Consider the following 20,536-nt stretch of genomic DNA (forward strand, 5'->3'; position numbering starts at 1 on the left):
TGATTGACCCGGACTACGTAGCTCATAAGAAAGTGTTATTTACGACGAGTACCAGACGCTTGGAAATGCCGATTCTGCTATGTCTATCTTGTCAGGCTGACAATCCGCAGGATATTCTTGGCAAGTACTGCAGCCTGAGGCGGGCCTCAGGCTGATCCTTGAAATAGTACCTACATAGAGCCTTACCGTGACCAGCATCACAGCCAAGAAATTAATGGCAACTGAGGCCGTGGGGGTGTCGTACATGGCCTTGCTGTCAGCCTTGGAAACGAAACTGGTGGCGGCTTGCTAACCGCCAGCCTCGCACCTCGCCCCCACGAAGTCGTGTCGATCTATGCAATGATATGCCCAGAGACCGGAGATTTTCGACATGCCGGGTGACACGCTGTCCCATGATTCCAGGCTCTGTCATCTTTGCATTGCCCCTTTGTACCCCCCATTACATATTCAAGTCCCACCCGAAATCCGATACCACTCTGCAACCTACCACTACCAATCATGCCAGGCGAGGCCCCGAGAAGTGACCCAGGCCTGTACAGCACGCTTGAGGTATCGTACCCAGGCGCTCAGGAAAAGACGGTATTCACCTATGCGGCAGCTGAGAAGATCCCAAATACTTTCCATGATGGCAGTCCAGCGTTCGAAGTAGACGACAACAGCAGAGATGGCATGGGAAGCAATGGTCAGAGGAACCTGGGTACTGCCTCGGAAGATGGCGCCAAAGGTCTCGCAAGACACAAAAGACCTAGATGTGGCCTGTCGCCCGTAGCCTTCTGGGCACTCGCGGTGGCACTAAACGTATTGGCACTGGGCGCCATCGGGGGTGGTATCGCGGCGGCGGTTCTGCGCCGGGAGTCCACGTCCGAAAATAATGCGACCCTACCAACGCCCGACCCAACCGACGAGGGGACTCCATCTCAGTCCCAGCTCAGCGCAGTCAACTGGGCCGACTCCTCGAACCAAACGCACAAGGCCGTCTTCTACCAGAAGAGCGGGAACTTGTGGCTCAGCCAAAACAGCGAGGGCTCGGCGGACTGGACCGCTCTCGACATCGGGTCTCGGTTCTCGCCGCCTGCAGCAGGCGGTGAAACCGTCGTACTAAACCCAAAGAACCGCACACCGCTGGCTTCCGTCGTCGTACCGGCAGGGGCTGGCGGAGGCAGCCCCGTGATTTATCTGTACTACCTGGATGCCGGAAACACCGTACGCGACATACGCACCACCGCCACCGCGAAGGGCGCCCCGGCAAGCCCCTGGGTCCCCGGGGAGCTGTGGGGAAAGAACTCGACACTGTTCGCCACCGCCAACACGGGCCTGGCAGCGCTGGCACATTACTGCCCCGAGGGCTGCATGAACCAGAACGTCGTTGTCTTTCAGAAACAAGGCAACGTCTTGTCGGCGGACGGGAGGGACTGGTCCAACATCAGTCACATCGTCGCCGCGGTCGCGGGCACACCCCTGTCCCTATTTCCATCCCCGGTCCTGACCCCGGATCTGGACAAATACGATTACTCGCGGAAGCCGCAGGCGCGCCTCTTTTACCAACGCGATGGACCAGTCCACGAGGCAATCTTCAACGACAAGTCCCAGTACAGCTGGACCGGTGGTAAGCAATTAAAACACCTACCCAACCCTATCACTGGTATAGGAATGATGGCGATGTCTCCGTCGTCGTTGTCGTTCCAAGTCCCATAGTTTCACAAAACCCAACGCAGTTGACCCTCCTGAAATGTCACTATTCACACGGTAATATGTAGGAGCCCTGAGAGTCATCAACAACAACTCCCACAAACAGACACGCCTAGCAACCGCGGTGACGACCAACAACGCCCGCGGGCTGATTCTGGCCCTGGACGTCGACAGCGGCAACGTGACGGCGAGCTACCTGCCGAGGACGGGATGGGACGCCAAGGAGATACACAAGGGCCTGGCGACGTGGTTCAGTGGCGACGGCGACGGCGGCAGCGCCTACACGACGCCGACGCAGAACCGGCCGAGCGGGGACGCGCTCGCGGCCATCGCCCTGACGCCCGACTCGTCGCTGTACACGCTGTCGCGGGATAGACTCCACATCAGGGAATACGCCTGGTCCGACTAGGACACGAACAAGTTTGACTTTATCGGGACGGTCTTGTAGTAAATGTAGTGGATGATAAATGCGGCTTAATGCGGCAGAGGCGATGGCAGATCTTGGAGATTGGAGATTGGAAGTTTCTATTTTTAGACGGGGTGAGGCAGTAGGGCTGGACAAATGTGGATGCTGTGAGGTGTGTGTGGCCCAGGGGAGGGGCAGTGTACAACGCTATCTACGAGTTCCACCGATTTGCGCTGCTCTCGATTGCTTAGCATCTACATAGCTGCTGATGTGGTATGCATTAGCTGGTGCAGAGGATTTAGATGCTTACGCTTAGCTTACTACTGTTGAGTTGTGTCTCGCTTGGCTTAAGAGAAGAAGAAGAAGGAGGGGAATACAAGGCAACCACCACATAATCCCGGCCTCTCTTTCCCGATTGTTACATCTGGTTGACCCGACCCGGGTAGCTGGGATTATTGAATACTTAATTTGAGCAAACATTACATAGGTACAGATTTCATTGACAACAGCAGCTGTCCCCCTGGAGTGCCGTCTGGGTGTGCTTATTTACTTCGGAAAAGGAACCAATCTGACAAGGGGGCAAATCTCGTGGCGTGCAGCTAGCGCCCTCCTCCCGGACGACGGCTCGTTTTGCTAGGTTCGAAATAGCCCAGCACCCTCGCACCCCAATCTCATGACCCCCAGGGCCAAAGGGACCAATCCGTGCCCTGTGAATGGCTGCCAGGCCCCCGGGAGGTGTTTTGGTCTCGCGTAAAGTCTGTAAGAAGGAGGCCCCAGTAAAGAAATCACCGGCAACCAGGGCAGCACAGGGGAGGGAATGGACTGCGCCAGCCAGGGGGGCAGGTTGTAGGCTACCGTAGTTCATACGCCACGGATGCAGCAAAGTCCGTCGAGGACTGGCGAAGCAACCCAAGTTTAGGCGGTAGGTACAGTAGTAAGTAGGTAGGCCCCAGGTGAGGCGCACGAGAGAGAGACGAGACCCAGCCCCCCAGGTAGCTAGCTCTCTGCTTTCCCTCGTCGCATAATGAATCACAGGCCGGAGGGTTTCGAGTTATTTTGTTCTTTTGCCTGATTTCTTTCACTGTGACCCCAAGTTACACGGAGATTTTCTTTCGCTGTTCATACTGACTTACATGTATCTTGGCATTCGCTCTCAATCGCCTGTGCATTCACTTCCGCACTGAGGCCGACAATTTCGACAGTACAGGCGAAAACAACATTCACTCACATGGTCATCTCCTACATGAAACTTGAGAAAGGCGAGAAAAGGGAGGAACTGTAATAACCATACTGAACCCATTACGTTCATCACAATGAGGCCCCTCATCTCATCCTCGGGTCCCTCCTCACTCCTCCGAACCATCGCCCTATCAACAAGCCTCCTCTCCCCCCTCGCCGCAGCCCTGAGCAACGACTTCTCCTCGTACCCGTCGGGCTCGCAAAACTGCCTGACCAAGGCCGCCGACAGCAGCAAGTGCAGCGGCAGCACGGGCCAGCAGCTCAACGAGTGCCTCTGCACCAACAAGGGCAACTTCGTCTACAACACGGCGTCGTGCGTCGCCAAGGCCAGCCCCTCGGACCTCGACGCCGTCTACGCGACCCTCAACACCAACTGCGCCGGCACCGGCGTCACCCTCACCGTCTCCAAGGACGCCTTCATGGCCAAGGCCGCGGCCGCGACGGCCGTCACCACCACATCAAAACCGACCAAGACGAAGTCGGATGGCTCCACACCCACGACGACGGATGACTCGACGACGGACGACCCCGACCCCAGCCCGACGAACAGTTCAACAGCGGCCGCCGACGCGAGCTCCTGGTCCTCGACCGCCAAAGTCGGCGTCGGCGTCGGCATCGGCGTAGGCGCCAGCGCCCTAATCCTCTTATTCGCCCTACTCTGGCGCCGCTACCGCCGACGGAAGCAATGGAAGCAAAGCGGCGGCGACCCGGGCATGGCTCCCATGGGCGGCGGCCGCGAGTACCACCAACCCGGCATCCCGCACGCCCCCTCCTCTTACGTCGGCAGCACGTACGGCGGCCACCACCACGACGGCGGCTCGACCGTGGCCGGGAGCATCGCGATGCAGCACACGGGCGGTTCCAACAGCAACCAGAATATGGCGGGCAGCTGGCACAAGCCACCCGTCAGCCCGATGGCGGCAACGTACGACGGGCGGAACAGCCTGGTGCCCCCGCACCACCACCACCACGCGCAGCAGGGCCAGCCGCTCCTCGCGGAGCTCGGCGGCGAATCCCTGGCTTACCAACCACCGTCCTCGCCGCCCGTCGAACTGCCCGCGCAGGAGTACCAGCAGCAACCACAGCAGCAACAGTCATCACCTCATTCATCACCGCCAGTACAGACGCCATTCCAACAGAAGCCGTTTTCACCGCACGATTTTGGGCGGACCAATAACTAGGGGCATCCGAGGCTCACAGCAATAAGCACCTTTATTAGACTAGGATGTCTCACTTGAGAGTCCAAACGCCCAAGTAGATGGTCCGGGCGAGGTGCTCATTTGGCATTTCATGGCGTCATGGGGATTGTAGATACAGGAATCTGGAATCGGAAGGGAAAAGGTCTAATACTTACGTTAGATTGGTTATATTTGACGCTTCTACCGAATCACGTTCTGTCGCATTGTAATTGTTTTAAGCGCATTCACCAGCAATTGTACAAAACGCATCGCGAGTAATGGCATCAAGCTCGTGTGGGGTCTGATTTTTTGGAGTCATAGCTTTTCTTTAGGTAATATGGAATACCAATCATCCAATCACACCTGCTATACAAATACAGCTGTGGCCGCCTGGTAATTCACCTGGCCAAAATATGTACTTTTGTTTATCCCAACCCTGTCGCCAACCTGTTCGATGATAGGTAGGTAGGTGAGGCGACTCGACGAGGGAACCAACCTGCCTGCCAACTTGGAACTTCTTCTTTCGCCGAAGAGAATCTAGCTGGTGAAACCCACCGCCCTCCGCGCGGCCTCTCTGTGCACTCGCACCGTAGATCGCCGGCTCTACTCGGCCAACTTCTTCTTGCTGGCACCGCTCTTGACGCGACGTGCAGTGGGGCGGTTGATGTGGTCCAGGGGGATCCAGCTCTCGTCGTAAGTCTTGTCAGTGCCGCTAGCAGAGCCCTCGCCACCAGAGAGCGGCTCCTTCTCGACGACGGCGACGGCCTTGGGGGCACGAGGCTTCTTGGTCTGGGGGAAGAAAGCGGCAAACCAGGTGTTGTAGACGAAGTAGGAGATACCGGCGAAAGCAGCAGTAAGGACCATGTAGAGGAAGATGCTGCAAAGTACGGGTCAGTATGTGTGTACTATCAATTGGCTCAAGTTCAAAGAAATTTGCGATTACGTACATCTGAGGGTCAAAGATGCTGGTAGGGGCCTCAACAATGCCGACAGTCTGATCTGCGGCCTGGACCTGGAAGATCTGGTTCGCGCTGTTGGTGACGACGGCCATGATGTTGAGACGGACATCCTGAGGGTTCATGTCGAGGGCGAACGAGTAAGGCAGGGACTGCTTTTCGCCGGCAGGGATGGTGGCCTCGTACTTGACGGAGCTCAGGTTGCGCAAGATGCCGGCCGAGGGGTGCGAGTCGGCGGGGAGCTCCTGCAGAGTGTGCAGGGCGCCTCCCAAGAACATGACCTGAATGGGCTCGGCCTCATTGTTGGTGATGTCCACCACGGCCTTGGTCGGGCGGCCGTTGACGAGCTTCACGCCGAAGATGTCGGCCTCGGGGAAGGTGGTGACGACATCGGCCTTGAGCGCAGCCGCAGGAGGGCTACCGGCATCGGCATCGAGAGGCTACAGGAAACAAAGGATTCAAGTTAGCTAACTGTGCTGTTTGCACGTAGATGTAGGTTGAAAAAAAGCATCACGCGAGCACAATGCGACCAAGCTTTGGAAGCTTCGGCGCTTGGCTTGGGTGGGCAGTGCTTAGCAGGAGGACGACTTACAGATTCGCCTTGGGCGAAAACCGAAACGACGCGAAGGGCCAATGCGGCGAGAACCGAGTACTGGAGAGCAACCATGATGGACGAGGTACCTGTGATGAAGGGGGGAAGGGGGATGGTAAAAGGGAGAAAAAGAGGCAATTGGGATTGAAGAGTGCGGAGAGGTTTCTTGTTCGTCACTCTTTAGCTGTTGGAGCTCTCTACCCGGGAAATTGATTGTGTGAACGTGGCAGTTACAAGCTCTAGGCTGGGGTAACTGGGAGCTGGGAGCTTGCTCAGCCAATGGCAGGGTTCCTTTCGCTCAAAGGCCCGCCTTTCTGTTAATTCCCTGTCGCTAAGTAAGTACAGATCAATTTCACTTACATCATCTCTCAGCTCACCAGCTCACCCAGCTGCTTGCTTTCCACACCAGATAGATAGCTTATCACATAGGCATCATGTACTTGCATGTTCTGTGCTGTGAAATTCGTCATGTTGAGCACTTAATTGATTGATTGAAGGCACAACCGCATTATTGACGCGACAAAAGACGATGCCCGTCTACACTGCTCGTGCCGGCGTAATGAAGCCCGTGCAATCCCCAAAACCTACTCCGTTACCGCAATACGCCGTAATTCTGACACCATCCCCGTCCTGAAGATATGTTGTTTGCGACCCATCAGTCAGCTGGATTTGAACCTTGCCACCCTTGGTCATCTCAGCCAGACATCCATGCTCATCATCACCCACGCCGGACACGGTGCCAGTCGCCAGCACGTCGCCCGTGTTGAGATTGCAGCCGTTGATCGTGTGCTGGGCGATCAGGTCCCGGAACGTCCAGTACATCCAGGACACGTTGGATTTGCATATTGTGGTCGCATTCATTTCGCCTCTCAGAAGTTCTGCTTCGAGCTTGATGTCGTAGCTTGGTTTTGCTTTAGTCTCGCTCAAGAAGCTGCTTACCGGCAGATCCTTGGCTGGTGCCGCTGTCGCGAAGGGCTCGAGGGCGTCCAAAGTCACTACCCAGGGAGAGATGGACGTGCAGAAGCTCTTGCCGTTCATCGGCCCCAGGGGCTTCATCTCGAAACCTTGGATATCTCGAGCTGTATTGTTCAAGAGTTAGCAACATACACACATTGTATGAGTGTACGGCGGGCCTTACCACTCCAGTCATTCAGCAGGACCAGCCCGAAAATGTGGTCATCCGCATCTTCCAGGGCAACACTGTCTCCCAGCTTGGTCGGCTTTCCCACAATGGCCGCAAGCTCGAGCTCATAGTCCATGGCCTTGGTTGGCCCGAAACTGACCGAACCGCCCGCGGCAGTAACACCAAGCGGCCGGCGCACCTGGGTGCCGGAGACCACGATCGACGAAGAGGTGCCCGTATAGCCTACGGGGTAGTGCAGGAACGAGGGCGGCATCCCTTTCTTGCCAAAGATGGCCTCTTCCATGTTCTGCACATGATCCTTGGAGCACGAAAAGTCGAAGAACCCAGCCACGAATATTGGCAGATGGAGCGAGACATCTTCTACCTTGTAGCCGACCTTTGATACTACCGAATCGTCCTCGAGGGCCTTTTTCAGGCTACTCCGGAGTTGCTGTAACTCTGTTCTACTGACAGCTGCCAAGTCATTCAGAGTGGGCTATATGCATAGAAGTCAACAGTGGTCCCTTTTTCATGTTCAGGAGCGACATACCTTAGTGAGCGCTGACTTCACATTATCCGAACAGTCCAACGGCAAGTCTGCTAGGAATACAACGAAGTTGTGGACCCGAGTAGCCACTGCCTTTTCGGGATGCGCGCTACAACTTGCAATGCCATAGGGGAGGTTGGCAAGCGAGAAGTGGTCTGTGTACGCCATGACATCGGTTTGTATAATGAAACTATCCGACTGCTATGTTCTTCGTGAAACTGGGGAATAGCAGCAGTGCCATCTTTAGCGATACCACCAACTGTTGATGAAGGCGAGAGACATTACCAATTCGGCCATGGTTCTGCGTCCGACGTCAACCCCGCCCCCACCGTGCCGAGGGGACGAACTATCCGCCGTTACACAGAAGACGTGCATTGTTCCCGTCAGCCGGTGATGCTAATTTCGGAGTCTGGAGATTCTAGGAGGCGAGCTCGGATGTGTTTCGACCAGGCGTGGAAGTCAGGAGACTGAGGCGGAAAAAAAAAAAGTGAAAGTAAGTAACCGCAGAGGGAATCGAACGCGGAAACTGCCAAAAGCGAAGGGCCCGTGGGAACGCGCATCCACAGGGCATGATTAAGTTATTTTACCATTGAGCTAATCTGCTACTTCGCTGGGGGATACTTGAGGTAACTCGGTTCATATACTGGGCTGGCATCTCTCATACCCGTTGGTGAAGCAAGGCAGTGAGTGGGTTTGGCTGGTTTTGGGTTTATCTCCAGGGGGTCCTGTACTGGGTGAGGATGAACTCAAAATAGGGGGGTGGGGAGGAAGCATCGAAACAAGGCCGTGGTAGCTCGGTGTCACTGGGACAAGGTATCCGAGATGTCGCTATGTGTGTGGCCTGCCGAAACGAGAGAGACTCTATCAGGGGCGCATGCAAGTACGTTATCGTTGTCAAGTCCTAGCGGAAGAAGCCTTTGGGTCCAATTCACGAAAAGACATGCTTGCATTTCTGCTTCGGATATGTCTGTTTATACAGATCTATATCAACTACTTGGTTCAGCTACATGTGTTGCCAGTTATTTCTCTGGGATTACAGGCAGTGTCACGTAGTTCTCCAACCCCTCCCCAAAGTGAATATGATTCTGTCCCGCGAATTTCGAAGCCGGCCTAGTAAGAGAAAGAAGATCAGTCAGTATATAACCAGTGCAGAAAGAGTGTCGCGATGACCGGAAGAAAAAGAGGAAAACTCACCTATCCGTTGGCGAATTATGCTGAAAGATGCCCGACCCCTGCGTATCCCCGCTCGCCACCTCGAACACGAGCCGGTTGCCCTTGTCCACCACCACATTGGTCGGCCACACCTCGATATCCACCCCGTACACCTCGCCCGGCGCGACGGCCTGCACGTCGGTCGAGAAGTACTCGCGGTACGGCAGGTAGGGCCGGTGCTTGGGGTGCTCCTCGTGCACTTTCCGCATGCTGACCCGCAGCCAGCCCTTGCAGAGGGGTACAGGGTCGCCCGCCGTGCCCGTGTAGAAGATCTCCCGGGAGTCGGCGTCGAGGTGGCGCAGCGTCACGAACAGGTCGATGTCCTTTTCTCCACCAGAAGCCGCCTCTTGCTCGGGGGTCAGGGACACGTTCAGGTGCGCTGTGATGTGGCCCGTGATTTCGGTTTCCTGCTCAAAGGGTTCGCTCGTGAATTGCACGGCCTGCTGGTTCTCCAGCGTGCCCAGGGCCTTGTAGGAAACCTTCGATTCGGGCGACGAAGTCGGCTTCGTTGAGGTCAGTCCCTGGTCGGGCGTCAGGTAGAAGTTAGTATACCGCGTCCGGGGAATGGGCCAAGCCTCCTCCTGGCGCTTGGGATACGCCTTCTCCCTCTCGGCGTCGTTGAAGCCGACGTTGCCCTTGCGCAGCGTCACGGTCACGGGCGGCACCTTGCCGGGCACGCTCCAGCCGACGCGGTCCTCGCCCTTGAGGAAAGCATCCAGAAAACTCTGCTGCAGCTCGGCCTCCTCCTGGTAGTAGAAGGGCAGGTCGTGGCGGCCCGTGATGAAGCGGAGGTACTTGAACTTGGAGCCGGCGTGGTTGTAGCCCTCGACGTTGCCGCGCAGGTGCAGCAGGATCCCGCCCCAGTTGGCCACGCTCAGCAGCGGCACCTCGATGTCCTCGGGCCGGAACTCCTTGCTGGCGTAGTACTCCTCGTCGCGGTACTTGTACTTGGCGTTGTCGACCGTCTGGTCCTGGCGGTTCGCCACGAGCACCTCCTCGGGCAGGTCGCCCTCGATGGTGTCCTCCTGGCCCCGCGCGCCGGGACCGTCGGGCGGGAATTTCAGCTGCGATCGCCCGGCTTTGCCGTACTGGTTCACCAGGACCTGCCGGTTCCACCACACCCCGATGAACTTGTCCGACAGGATCCCGCCGTGCTGGCACCGGTCGCGGTAGTAATCCGACATGCCCTCCCAGGGGATGATAGCAGCTAAACCCTTGGGTCTCCGGGCCGCGACGCGCCACTGCGTACCGGCGTAGTACGAGATGCCCAGCAAACCGACCTTGCCAGTGGACCAAGGCTGGTCAGCGGCCCACTCGACGACATCGAAGAAACACTCCGAGGTGCCCTTGCTCATGGTATCCAGGAACCCGGGGCTCTGGCCCAGCCCCCTCTCGTCGGCGCGCACCACGGCGTACCCCCGCGACGTCCAGAAGACCGGGTCCGGGGTCTCCCAGGCCGAGTACTGGGAGCGGTGTTCCGGGTTCACCTCGCCGAAGGACCCCGCGAAGAAGGTCGCGTAGGGGATGTCCTTGCCGTAGGGCCCGTAGGTGCACAGCACGGGGAACCGGGCGTTCGCATCGTCGCGCAGCGGCAGGTAGACGTTGGCCCGGATCGGCAGCTTGGAGGCCTTGAGCGGGATGGACACGTTCTTGAGGAAGCGCAGCTTGTTCTCGTGGTCGTCGGTGCTGGTCTGCAGGTCCCGAAGGGGAGGGGTTTGTACTTCCATTGTAACGTGTGTGATGATGGTTTCCTCTTCCCTGTCTGTTGCTGCTAATGGTCGTAGCTGGGTGACTGAGATTGCCAATTGAGAGGATCTATTGTCACAACGAGAATGCTATGTTGAAATATATCCTCTGTTTCAATTGGCATGAGATGAACTTCATGTCGAGTGTCTACCCCTCGGCAGTCCGTCCACCGCGGCGTACTTACTCACGCTTGGGACGACGCCACTTGCACCGGGAAGTGGAGGAGGGGAAGCCCGGCCCAGCACCCGGCCGGCAGGCACAGCAGCAATGCCGGTTCACGCTTCGGCATCTTTGCGCGCGCGGGGATCAAAAGTCCTGCGTTATCAATGAGGGTCCGTTCATATCTGACGGCCAATGCGACTATCTCTGCTTTTGAAGGGTCCCGGTGGCCAGCAATGCACTAATGACTACCTACTTAGACCAAGTATACCCTGGCGTGGGGTGTTTCATGAATACGCCCATAGCTTCCTTGATCGCATGGGCAATTGTTCGCTAGATTCCTAACTTGCCAGATTTACAAGGAACTTGACTATATAGGATAGTGTGATTTAGTGAAGTTGTATTAGGCGCATATATACATCAACAGCAAAGATGCAATAATTCCATCTATCGTCGGGTACTAGTAACTAAAACTCGCCGCCCACCTTCCACCTGAAATACGTGTCATTGAACCGCCCACCCGTTTTCGTCCAAGCCCAGCGTGTGAACTGTCATAAGGCAAGTTAGTCAGTCAACCAGTCAGTCATATACACCTGTGCAAAGAAAAGAGGTAAGTAACAGGTCGGAAAAGTCGCAACTCACAGCCGTAAGCCAAACCCCGTGAAACATATGCAGCACGAATCCCGTCTCGATCGGGTTCGAGCCCCAGGGCCGCATCTCGCGGTCCAGCTGGTAGTTGATGGGCCGGTACCGCGGGACGCCGCGGTGCTCCGTGTCCCAGTCGGCCGGGTTCTCGACGTCGACGGGGGCGGCGTGGTCGGTCAGCGGAACCCAGGCGGGAAACCCTCCATCTTGTTGTGGTAGTAAGGGTGCGCTTTCTTCGGCGCGTTGTCTTTGCGCGGAGGGTAGGTCCTGCGCGCCCGTGAGACGGATCTCGTAGTCTTGCAGCGTCTCGCTCAGGGTGCTGGTGATGGGGTTGTCTGTCGTGGTGACGGACATTTTGGCGGATCTCTGATCGTCGCCGTTCGCCTGCTTGCTCGACGGGTTTGGAAGATGACGATAGTTCTTTCGTATTTGATGAGATGTGTGTGAGTGTGTGGTTGATGGATGGCTGGCCCCGTAAGAAAGATCAAGGCTTCAAAGCCGCATGGGAAAGTTCGATAAAGTCCGTCTGTAAGTAACGTGGAAAGTCTCGTGTTGCGAATTGGAGGCACGCATCTTTCCCGGGTTCGAGGGTCCGCTGCTGTTGGGGAACGAGGCGTCTGGGGCACAGCGACCAGGGCCGTAGGAAGGATCCTCCCCCACTTCCCGGGCGCATTCCCCCCTGTCTTTTGGGGTAAGGTGGGCGGACAGGCTGGACGGGGTCTCCCGGGGCATGTGAATGAATGCGAGACCCGTGTCGCAACTTTCCCAATTGGAGAGCGCAGTGTCACTCAAAGTGACCAATGTAGCCAGAGACTGAACTGATTAGTTACCTGCAAAAACATAGATCTTGTGCTCTTTTTCTCGAATACGGGGGAACCGGTTCGTTTTCACCAAAACTAAGTATTGGCACAATGTCGTCGTCCTCGTCTCCAGATCCCACCACCGCCATCGAGCGGCTCCAAGACGCCGTGACCGACGGTCGCGCGGAGAACATCCGGTACCGCCAGAACCAGCTCCAGAGCCTGCACGCCCGCCTGCGCGAGGAGGCCGGCAGCATCTGCGCCGCCCTGGCGAAAGATGCGCAATCGTCCAGCGCCGAGGTCGAGGCCGAATACTACTTGGCCATGGACGCGGTCCGGCACTTTTACGACTCGCTGAACTTCAACGAGGAGCACGAGAAAGAGTATGCCGTCACGCACGGAAAGGACAATGCGACGCGGAGGTTGGGCGCGGGATTGGTCGTGATCCGGCCAACGAGCCACACGCGGTTCTACTCCATCGTGACGCCGCTGGCTGCGGCCATATCGGCTGGTAATTGTGTTATAGTCGAGGTAAGGGGCATCATGTCCGAGCGATAGCTTTCGCTTGCTTACAGATCCTGCTCCACAGCTCCAAGATACTCTCCTTCAGGTTGACTCGGTCCTCCGAAAACTGCTCCCGGCCGCATTGGACGTCAACACGTTCTATCTCACCAAGACCATAACCGACTCATCCATACTCGAGACGGCGCTCCTGGTAGACCAGACGAGCGCCTCATCATCACCATCATCAATCACGACCAACAGCCTCACCAACCAGCTGCTCTCGTCCACGCGCAGCCGCACCGTCGCCATCGTGGACCGGACGGCCGACATCCAGGCGGCGGCCCAGGCCATCACCAACGCCCGGTTCGGCTTCGGCGGTACCTCGCCCTACGCGCCGGACCTGGTGCTGGTCAACGAGTTCGTGAAGCAGGACTTCTTCGAGGCCTGCTCCAAGTACGCGACGCTCGCGTTCGCGAGGGAGTCCTCGGTGGCCAAGAAGGTCAGCGGGAACCAGAGCGAGGAGACCCGTAAGGCGGTCAAGGAGGCCGAGGACAGGAAGCAGGTCTCGAGCTTTGGCTCGAACGACTTCAAGCTCATTGATATACTCGATAGGTGAGTTATACCAGGCACTCGAAAGCTCGATGGGTAGCTATATGCTGACATTATACTCATTCGCAGATCGACACCCCTTATGGATATGAAAATCAGCGGTCGATACCTGCCCATCGCCACCTGCTCCGGGCTTGTCGATGCGATATTCACCCAGCAGTTTGAGTAAGATCAACCCAGGCGACAACAGTTTAGTGTGAAGGGACAAATCAAGTCTAACAAAACTCGCAGGAACCCCCTTCTCGCAGGCTACTTCTTCGCCGACCCCGGCTCCGCCAAATACCTCGCGCACCACCTGCCCTGCCACGTCTCCTGCCTGAACCAGATCCCCGTGCAGCTCCTCGTGGGCCCCGCGGCGCCCATCGCCCACGACGCCGACTACCTGTACCGCTACAGCAAGGCCATGTTCTCGGTCGCGCGGCCGCAGTACGTCGAGCCGCCGCCGGAGGCCTTCGTCAAGGCGGCCGGCCTGCTGGCAGGGGACGGCTCGAAGAACAAGATAACCCCCTCGGCCGTCCGGGCCCTGGCCATCCAGCCGCTTAGGCCCACGGGGCAGCCCAAGAACGAGCAGCTCGGGTTCTTCGAGGCCGGGTTCTTGACTATGGCGAGTATTACGCTGTTTGGCATCTTGCCGATTGTGGGGTATACTACGTGGGTTACGTCGCGGAAAGCTATAGAGTTGGCCTTGCGTTGGAGACATACTTGATAAGGACTTAGTTTACTGAGAAAGAATTGGGTGTGTACATATATACATTCTTATGTACTTAATTGAAGACTTCGTCATTGTTCCATCTGTGGATTTCTGCGATCAATGTCAAAAACGAAGTGAAGGCATCTACACATTACAGCGTGATGCAGCGTGCCTATGAGCATCACCTCATAGCGCTACACACACATTGCATAGTATAAGCCTGTGTGTCGTGTCCCATCGCTAATCGGGGCCCGAAGAAACCGAATTTTACTGCCATTCATTGGTCTTGATTTATTGGCATGTTTCCATTTGTTTGGCGCCGTGTCTGACTTTCTTGTCGAAACTCTTTTTGAGTGCCCGCGCCAAACCTCGCTGTTTCGAAGAGACCGGCAAAGTGGAGGGGCATACTTCTCCAGGGACGCAATCAAACTTTACCTGCAAGTGTGGTCGTATTGTTGCCCATTCCGCACTTTGCCTCGACAAGATTGACGAGGACAGATCTTAATCTCATCTAGCTCTTACGAGATGGCATGATGATTCCTCATTGAGCATACCCAATTGAGTTGAGATCAAGCATTTGTTCGATATATTCGTGCAGCCAACAGCGGGATCCGTGGGGTTGCTTTGGCCGAGCCGCCCGCTACGGAAGAGGGGTGGGTGGGTGGAGGGCGACACGTTGAAACGCCCAGGTTGGGGAATCCCGGTCGGAATCTTCTCCCATCAGCCGTAACCGTTGAGAGGAACCGACAGCCACCTACCCTTACATCAATGCCATTTACCCCATGTTGCCCCCACCCGGCAGCCGGGGAGAAGGACGCTCGCTGATGGATGCGTTGCATTGCGCTTGGCTTGGCTTACTTGCATCTGATCCTGTACATGTGCGCGTAAGAAGATAAGCAGCAAACAAAGACGGGTGGCGTTCTATAGTCGTGTAACAACTTCTACTTCTGGATAACCGGTTGCAGTATTCGGTAGTGAATTGCATGTTTTCTTGGACGAGTTCATTGCGCCTTATCACTGGAAACAGGTGTACTGAGAAGCATCTACAGCAGTAGCGACGACCTCTTCACTTTGTGTTCTCAATAGCTGGCTTATACCCAAAACGATACTCAAGTTTGCTGTCCATCAAGACGCAATAAAGCAGGAGCAGCAGCAGCGCACCCTTAGCCGCCGAGGAAGCTATTTCACCTTTTCACTCAAGAGAGTGAGGTTGAAGCCACATAAGAAAAAGAATAGGCAGACAGCTCACCACCATGGCGGTCGGTAAGCGAGACGAGGAGGGCTCTATGTCCCCCGTCCATCTCTTCTCCCACGGCTCGACCATGATGCTGGGCGAGGAGTCGGCCTCAGCAGACTACTGGAAGAAGTGCGGCGATGAGGCCCTGGCCCACGGCGTCGAGCACGTAGTCATGATGGTAAGTTCTGTCTCTGTTTCCCCCATCCTTAACACAGATACATGCCTTACCATACCCATCTCATCTCTATATACCGTGTCACAAGCAAACAACTAACAAACAATGACAGGGCGCGCACTGGGCCACCTCCCTCCCCGGAATCCTCATCTCCGCGCACCCCAAGCCGGGCAAGTCGCCCGTAGCCTACGTGCACCCCAGCAAATACCAGTCCTACGCCCTGAACCCCGACCTCGCCTACATCCCCACCCTCCAGTCCGCCCTGGCCGCCGCCGGCATCCCCAGCGCTCCCGACGCCACCTTCGACTGGATCCACGACACCTACCTGGTCCTGATCCGCATGTTCCCGGGAGGGTGCCCGCCGACCACGATCCTCAGCATGAACCAGACGTACGACCCGCACTTCCACCTGGCCGTCGGCGCCGCCCTGCGCCCGCTGCGCGACTGGCCCCGCCACCGCACCCTCTTCGTCGGCTCCGGCGGCGCCGTCCACAACCTGTACCGCAACGTCTGGGGCCCCATGCTGCGGTACCGCGACAACTTCGCGCAGCCCACGCCGCCGGAGCCCTGGGCGCTCGACTTCCGGCAGGAGGTCGTCTCGGCCTTCTGCCCGGGCCACGAGGAAAACGTGCCCGCCGACGAGGCCGTGGGCGGGCGCGTCATCCGGAACCGGCGCGGCCAGGGCGCCGGCGGCCCCCTGCTGCGGCGCAAGATCACGAGCTTGATGAAGCATTCCAAGTACCGCGACGCCCACGGCACGGACGACCACTTCATGGCTACCATGTTCGTGGCGGGCTTGTGTGGTGGTCGCGGCGACGAGAAGATGCAGGGCGAGATGGGGGCGGAGGACTGGGAACTGACCAATATGTGTAATTCGCAGTTCACTCTGGGGTCGTGGGCAGATGTGAAGTAGATTTAGTTCATTCAAGGGAAGGGCTCGCAGTGTTTATATCAAGTACTTAGTAGTCCAGACACGTTATTTCTATTCCCAAAACTGCGCTTGGGATAATTAACTCTTCAAGTCAACAAGGTATCTTACATCCTACATGGACCGGTTTCTGTCACAGCGTTGTTCTAGTAGGAAGTCATCCAAGGGAATACATGCATGCCCTCTGAGCATCGACGGGCGATCGTCAGGTCAACCCAGACAACATACATTCAAATACTTCTCCCAACTTTTTGCAATTTTAACAGTTATAATTATTTTCCAATTTAATTTAAGGAATTTATTCCTTCCTTCCTCTGGCTAATAATAAGTAAGTACTCTTAAACGTGCCCAAGCCACCATGCAAGGCAATCGTTTACCCGAAGAACATGCGATCCCAATCCTCGAAAAGCTGGGCGGCGTCAGCAAGGCTGCCGTCCTACGTCGAGTCCGTGTTATCCCGCCCCTCCAACAGATCAGTCCCGTTCCCCAAGCCGCCCGAGTTGCCAAGGATATCGTCGCCGCTGACCCCAAAACCGCCGCTCCCCGTCGACGTCATGATGCGATCCCAATCACCAAAAAGGTCGGCGGCGTTCGAAAGGCTGCCGTCCTACGTCAAGTCCATGCTATCCCATCCATCCAACAGGTCGGTTCCGTTCCCCAAGCTGCCCAAGTTGCCAAAGATATCATCATCGCTGACCCCCAACCCGCCGCTACCGGTAGACGTCATATCCAAGTTCATATCCCCCGGCCCGCCCAGGTCCAGGTCCATGTGGTTCGCCGCGCCCGCCTCGTCCGCCCCGACCAGCCCCTCGCCGCCGGCCGCCGCCAGCGCGTCGCCCAGGGACGCCGCCGCGCTCTCGTCGATGCCGAGCGAGAGGTCGTTCTGCAGCATCTGCGGCGGCTCCGGCATCACCATCTGCGTCTCGACCCGCCGGTAGAGCCGCACGACGTGCTCGGCCATGACCGCGTCCGACTTCTGGATCTTCTTGAAGTCCTCGGCCTCCCACCGCAGCGCCTGCCGGAGCGAGACGCGGGTCTGCAGGGGCGGCGACATCTGGTGCGTGGGATCGCCGAGCATGGCCGGGGCCGGCGGCGGAGGGATATTCGTCACGTCTGGCGCGCAGATAAGGGCCGTCGCCACGTCATACACAATACTGGCACTGCCAGCATCGGTTTGATGCTTGACTTCCTCCAGCACCACCTGCACAAATCTTTTGGACCCCAGAAGCTTGAGCGCGACCAGCATCTGGCGGTGTGTATAGGAAGTCGGCATGATGTTCATGCCGGGATTCATGCCCCATTGCACAAACCCCTGCAGTACTTGTCGCAGCGAAGCGACCAGAGACACGTTCTGGGTGCTGCTGGTCCACTGCTCGATCTCCTTGTGGTCCGCGCCGCCGGTCCGCCTCGATACCTTGACGTTGTCCTTAATCGCCTTGAGAAGAGGCTCGACCTCTTGGCTGCTGGGATTCTGGCGCTGGTAGGATCGGAGCGAGTGGTCTAGTGGCTTTGCTACCAAGTTAAGGACTGCAGATAGGAGGCTCTGCGCTTCATTGGAGCCTTGTTTTGTAAGTAGGATTAGGTTTAAAATTTGGATGACCGCCTTTTGCTCGGGGCTCCGTGTTGTCCTAAGTTGAATGGACATATAGGAAATCGCCAACACAAGAGACGGGAGAAGGAAAGTGTCGACCAGGAATTCCACGCCGCTCTTGAGGCTATCTTCGCTCAAGCGGTCTGTGCTGAGCGCCAGAACTGTCTGGTTGAACAGGGTGGAAACCAGTAGGTAGAAATCTTGGGGAGGACACGACGACATCAACTCGTCGCCCAGACCGCCACTCTCATTGTCGAATAGCCCCTGGATCCAACCTCCAAGATGGCCCTTCTGCTGCTCGGAAAGGTCCTCGAACGATTTGCTAACAGTCCCGCCACTCAAGAGCTTTGCGATAAAGGAGTCGGATGACCGAATGCCAAGATCCGCCACTGAAAGGTTGTATCTGGAGGAAAAGGCCAAGACGAGCAGCAAGATCGATCCAAACTCCTCGTATACGGGCTGGTATTCGCCCTGGTCGTCATCATACCGCCAGTTGTCGAGCAGTTCGCAGAGTGGATGTAAGAATACGATAGGCTTTTCAAACAGCAGAATGACATCTAGTGCCAACGGCTTCTTGGCCAATTGGCCACACAGCTGCTTCAGAGACATCGTCTCCTTGCTGTGACATAATCGCACAATAACCTTGAAGGATCATGTCAGTCCCAGTTCGCAGTGCCGCTTGGATCATGAATATAGCCAGAGGCTTACCTCAGTTAGGGCTTGGCAAACAGCACCAACATTGCCATCCATATTATCCAGCTCTGCAACCAGACTTTGCACTCTCTCGGGATCAGTCATGCATTGCTGAACCAGCGTCTCCTTGTTGTAGCGACCACCGGCCGGCAAAGTCTGATATGTGATTTCGCCCAACAGGCCTTCAATGGCAGATTCGGGAATAAGACCATGCAAGCAACAGGCAAAACAAAAATCCTGCCGGACACTATCGGTAAAGGCGTTGTTGCTGTTAGTCACCTCGAACATGGCCGAGAGCGTCGGGAAAGCGTTGGTGTCAACGTGGCTGAGCGCCTCCGTGATGCAAAACTGCGACGTCACGGGCGGGAACATGGACGTGGCCAGTGTCGCGAGCAGTATGGGAAGCTTGTTGGCCAGATACGACCTCATAAGATGTGTCGTCCTCTGGCCCTCGTTGCGAAATACTGCATTCGCGAGAACATCAAAGGAGGCCAAAATGAGGTCAATTGTTGTAGTTTGTATATCTCCCTAGATTATGTTTAGTGAAGCTGTGAATATGGGTGGACAAAGGTATCTAGCCATACGTTATAACGGTTGTGTAAGTAGCTGTAAAAGGCGGCATCGTCTATGAGGGGTCGTCCAACAAGCTAACACCCAATATCAGCAAATGCATATACAGCACGTGTTTCCGGAAGAGTCGCACTTACGCATGCGTTCAGGTAGATATATAACCCGGCGCGAGAGTTACTGATCGGAATTTCGGGAATCACAAAATTGTCCAACCCCATCGTGGAGTCGAGAATGTCGTCAATCTCCGCATTGGCCGCCTCCTTCTTCTTGTCCGCCGGCTCGAAGCTGGCCAGGGTCTCCGTCCGGAAGAACTCGAGGCGAGCCGCTATCTGCGACGCGCTCTGCAAGATGGACGGCACGAAGGCGCCCAGGCTCTCCGACAGGGCCTTGCGCGCGTCCCGGGCGAACGGGCGGCTGAGCGCCTTGAGCACCACCTGGTTCTCGCACACGCCCAGCAGCAGCATGACGAACGCGGCGCGCGACGTCTCCATTTCGTCCCGCGACTCGGCCAGCTGTATGTGTCCCATCATCTCCTGCGAGAAGGCCGAGGCGGCCGAGGTGAAGAGCACCATCCACTTGGCGATGGCCTTGCAGACCTCGAGGCCCTCCCTGGCCGACCGCACGCAGGTCCCCAGCCCGTTGGCCTTAGTAAGACGGTAGAAGATGGTTTCCTCCTGGCCGTACGAGCTCTTCCAGCGCATGCCGGCCGGCGCGTGCTCGGCGAGCGCGGCCAGGTGCTGCCCGGTCGCCTCGGCCTGGTTGTGCGAGGTCGAGTATTTGTAGAGGGCGTTGAGCAGCGACGGCGTGTCGATCAGCTTCTGCTCGATGAGGACGTGCATGTATCGTGGGATGCGGGGGTCGAGGCATTCGCGGTTCGCGGGCTTGGGCCGCAGGAGGATGTCGGCGACGGCGGAGGAGGGGATCGGGTTCCGGGCGGACAGCACCGCGACCTTGGAGGCGAAGACGTTTTCGTCGAGGCGCTGCGTCAGGCACTGGTCCAGGAACTTCACCCACACGTCCATGGCCTGGCTGGGCTTGCGGCCTTGCTCCCCATTCGGCGCTTTGGGGGTGCCGTCGAACGAAAGCCCGAGGTCCATCTCCATGTCGATCGATCGGCGGTGTTGTTTGCTCTCGTCGTCGAGAACTAATAAACGAGGTGCTGCGATAGCCTATGGCCGGTATGGAGTATCCATTGAAAACGGTTGTGTCGCACAGCACACGTGCTAATACCTCCAAAATCCCTTTG

The 20,536-nt window shown here is 56.9% G+C and overlaps 9 protein-coding genes across 9 annotated transcripts; 4 read left to right on the top strand and 5 right to left on the bottom strand.

The window, feature by feature from the left end:
* Positions 1 to 498: 498 nt before the first annotated feature.
* PG985_013316 (uncharacterized protein) lies at positions 499 to 2,098 on the top strand (the record flags this gene model as incomplete). Its single annotated transcript, XM_066833082.1, has 2 exons — positions 499 to 1,606; positions 1,758 to 2,098. 2 exons carry the CDS (start codon positions 499 to 501, stop codon positions 2,096 to 2,098), a joined length of 1,449 nt encoding a protein of 482 aa, XP_066677822.1.
* Positions 2,099 to 3,408: 1,310 nt separating this feature from the next.
* On the top strand, positions 3,409 to 4,515 carry PG985_013317 (uncharacterized protein; the record flags this gene model as incomplete). The annotated part of the gene is made up of 1 exon (XM_066833083.1): positions 3,409 to 4,515. One exon carries the CDS (start codon positions 3,409 to 3,411, stop codon positions 4,513 to 4,515), a length of 1,107 nt encoding a protein of 368 aa, XP_066677823.1.
* A 600-nt stretch (positions 4,516 to 5,115) lies between these two features.
* On the bottom strand, positions 5,116 to 6,135 carry PG985_013318 (uncharacterized protein; the record flags this gene model as incomplete). Its single annotated transcript, XM_066833084.1, has 3 exons — positions 5,116 to 5,389; positions 5,460 to 5,908; positions 6,061 to 6,135. 3 exons carry the CDS (start codon positions 6,133 to 6,135, stop codon positions 5,116 to 5,118), a joined length of 798 nt encoding a protein of 265 aa, XP_066677824.1.
* A 462-nt stretch (positions 6,136 to 6,597) lies between these two features.
* Positions 6,598 to 7,898, bottom strand: PG985_013319 (fumarylacetoacetase; the record flags this gene model as incomplete). Its single annotated transcript, XM_066833085.1, has 3 exons — positions 6,598 to 7,139; positions 7,199 to 7,679; positions 7,734 to 7,898. 3 exons carry the CDS (start codon positions 7,896 to 7,898, stop codon positions 6,598 to 6,600), a joined length of 1,188 nt encoding a protein of 395 aa, XP_066677825.1.
* Positions 7,899 to 8,749: 851 nt separating this feature from the next.
* On the bottom strand, positions 8,750 to 10,669 carry PG985_013320 (X-Pro dipeptidyl-peptidase; the record flags this gene model as incomplete). Its single annotated transcript, XM_066833086.1, has 2 exons — positions 8,750 to 8,840; positions 8,925 to 10,669. The coding sequence occupies 2 exons, from the start codon at positions 10,667 to 10,669 to the stop codon at positions 8,750 to 8,752; spliced, it is 1,836 nt and encodes a 611-aa protein (XP_066677826.1).
* A 645-nt stretch (positions 10,670 to 11,314) lies between these two features.
* PG985_013321 (uncharacterized protein) lies at positions 11,315 to 11,846 on the bottom strand (the record flags this gene model as incomplete). The annotated part of the gene is made up of 2 exons (XM_066833087.1): positions 11,315 to 11,395; positions 11,490 to 11,846. 2 exons carry the CDS (start codon positions 11,844 to 11,846, stop codon positions 11,315 to 11,317), a joined length of 438 nt encoding a protein of 145 aa, XP_066677827.1.
* A 557-nt stretch (positions 11,847 to 12,403) lies between these two features.
* On the top strand, positions 12,404 to 14,111 carry PG985_013322 (uncharacterized protein; the record flags this gene model as incomplete). The annotated part of the gene is made up of 4 exons (XM_066833088.1): positions 12,404 to 12,823; positions 12,882 to 13,408; positions 13,475 to 13,570; positions 13,637 to 14,111. 4 exons carry the CDS (start codon positions 12,404 to 12,406, stop codon positions 14,109 to 14,111), a joined length of 1,518 nt encoding a protein of 505 aa, XP_066677828.1.
* Positions 14,112 to 15,349: 1,238 nt separating this feature from the next.
* Positions 15,350 to 16,421, top strand: PG985_013323 (aromatic ring-opening dioxygenase family protein; the record flags this gene model as incomplete). Its single annotated transcript, XM_066833089.1, has 2 exons — positions 15,350 to 15,511; positions 15,621 to 16,421. 2 exons carry the CDS (start codon positions 15,350 to 15,352, stop codon positions 16,419 to 16,421), a joined length of 963 nt encoding a protein of 320 aa, XP_066677829.1.
* A 622-nt stretch (positions 16,422 to 17,043) lies between these two features.
* Positions 17,044 to 20,459, bottom strand: PG985_013324 (uncharacterized protein; the record flags this gene model as incomplete). Its single annotated transcript, XM_066833090.1, has 4 exons — positions 17,044 to 18,669; positions 18,736 to 19,248; positions 19,305 to 19,367; positions 19,428 to 20,459. Coding segments are annotated over 4 exons (3,234 nt in total), but the record flags the coding sequence as incomplete, so codon positions are not given.
* Between the last annotated feature and the right edge of the window lie 77 nt (positions 20,460 to 20,536).

Source organism: Apiospora marii (genome assembly GCF_038362585.1).
Source record: "Apiospora marii strain CBS 49790 chromosome Unknown utg000011l_segment0_segment0, whole genome shotgun sequence".
Classification (NCBI taxonomy): Eukaryota; Fungi; Ascomycota; class Sordariomycetes; order Amphisphaeriales; family Apiosporaceae; genus Apiospora; species Apiospora marii.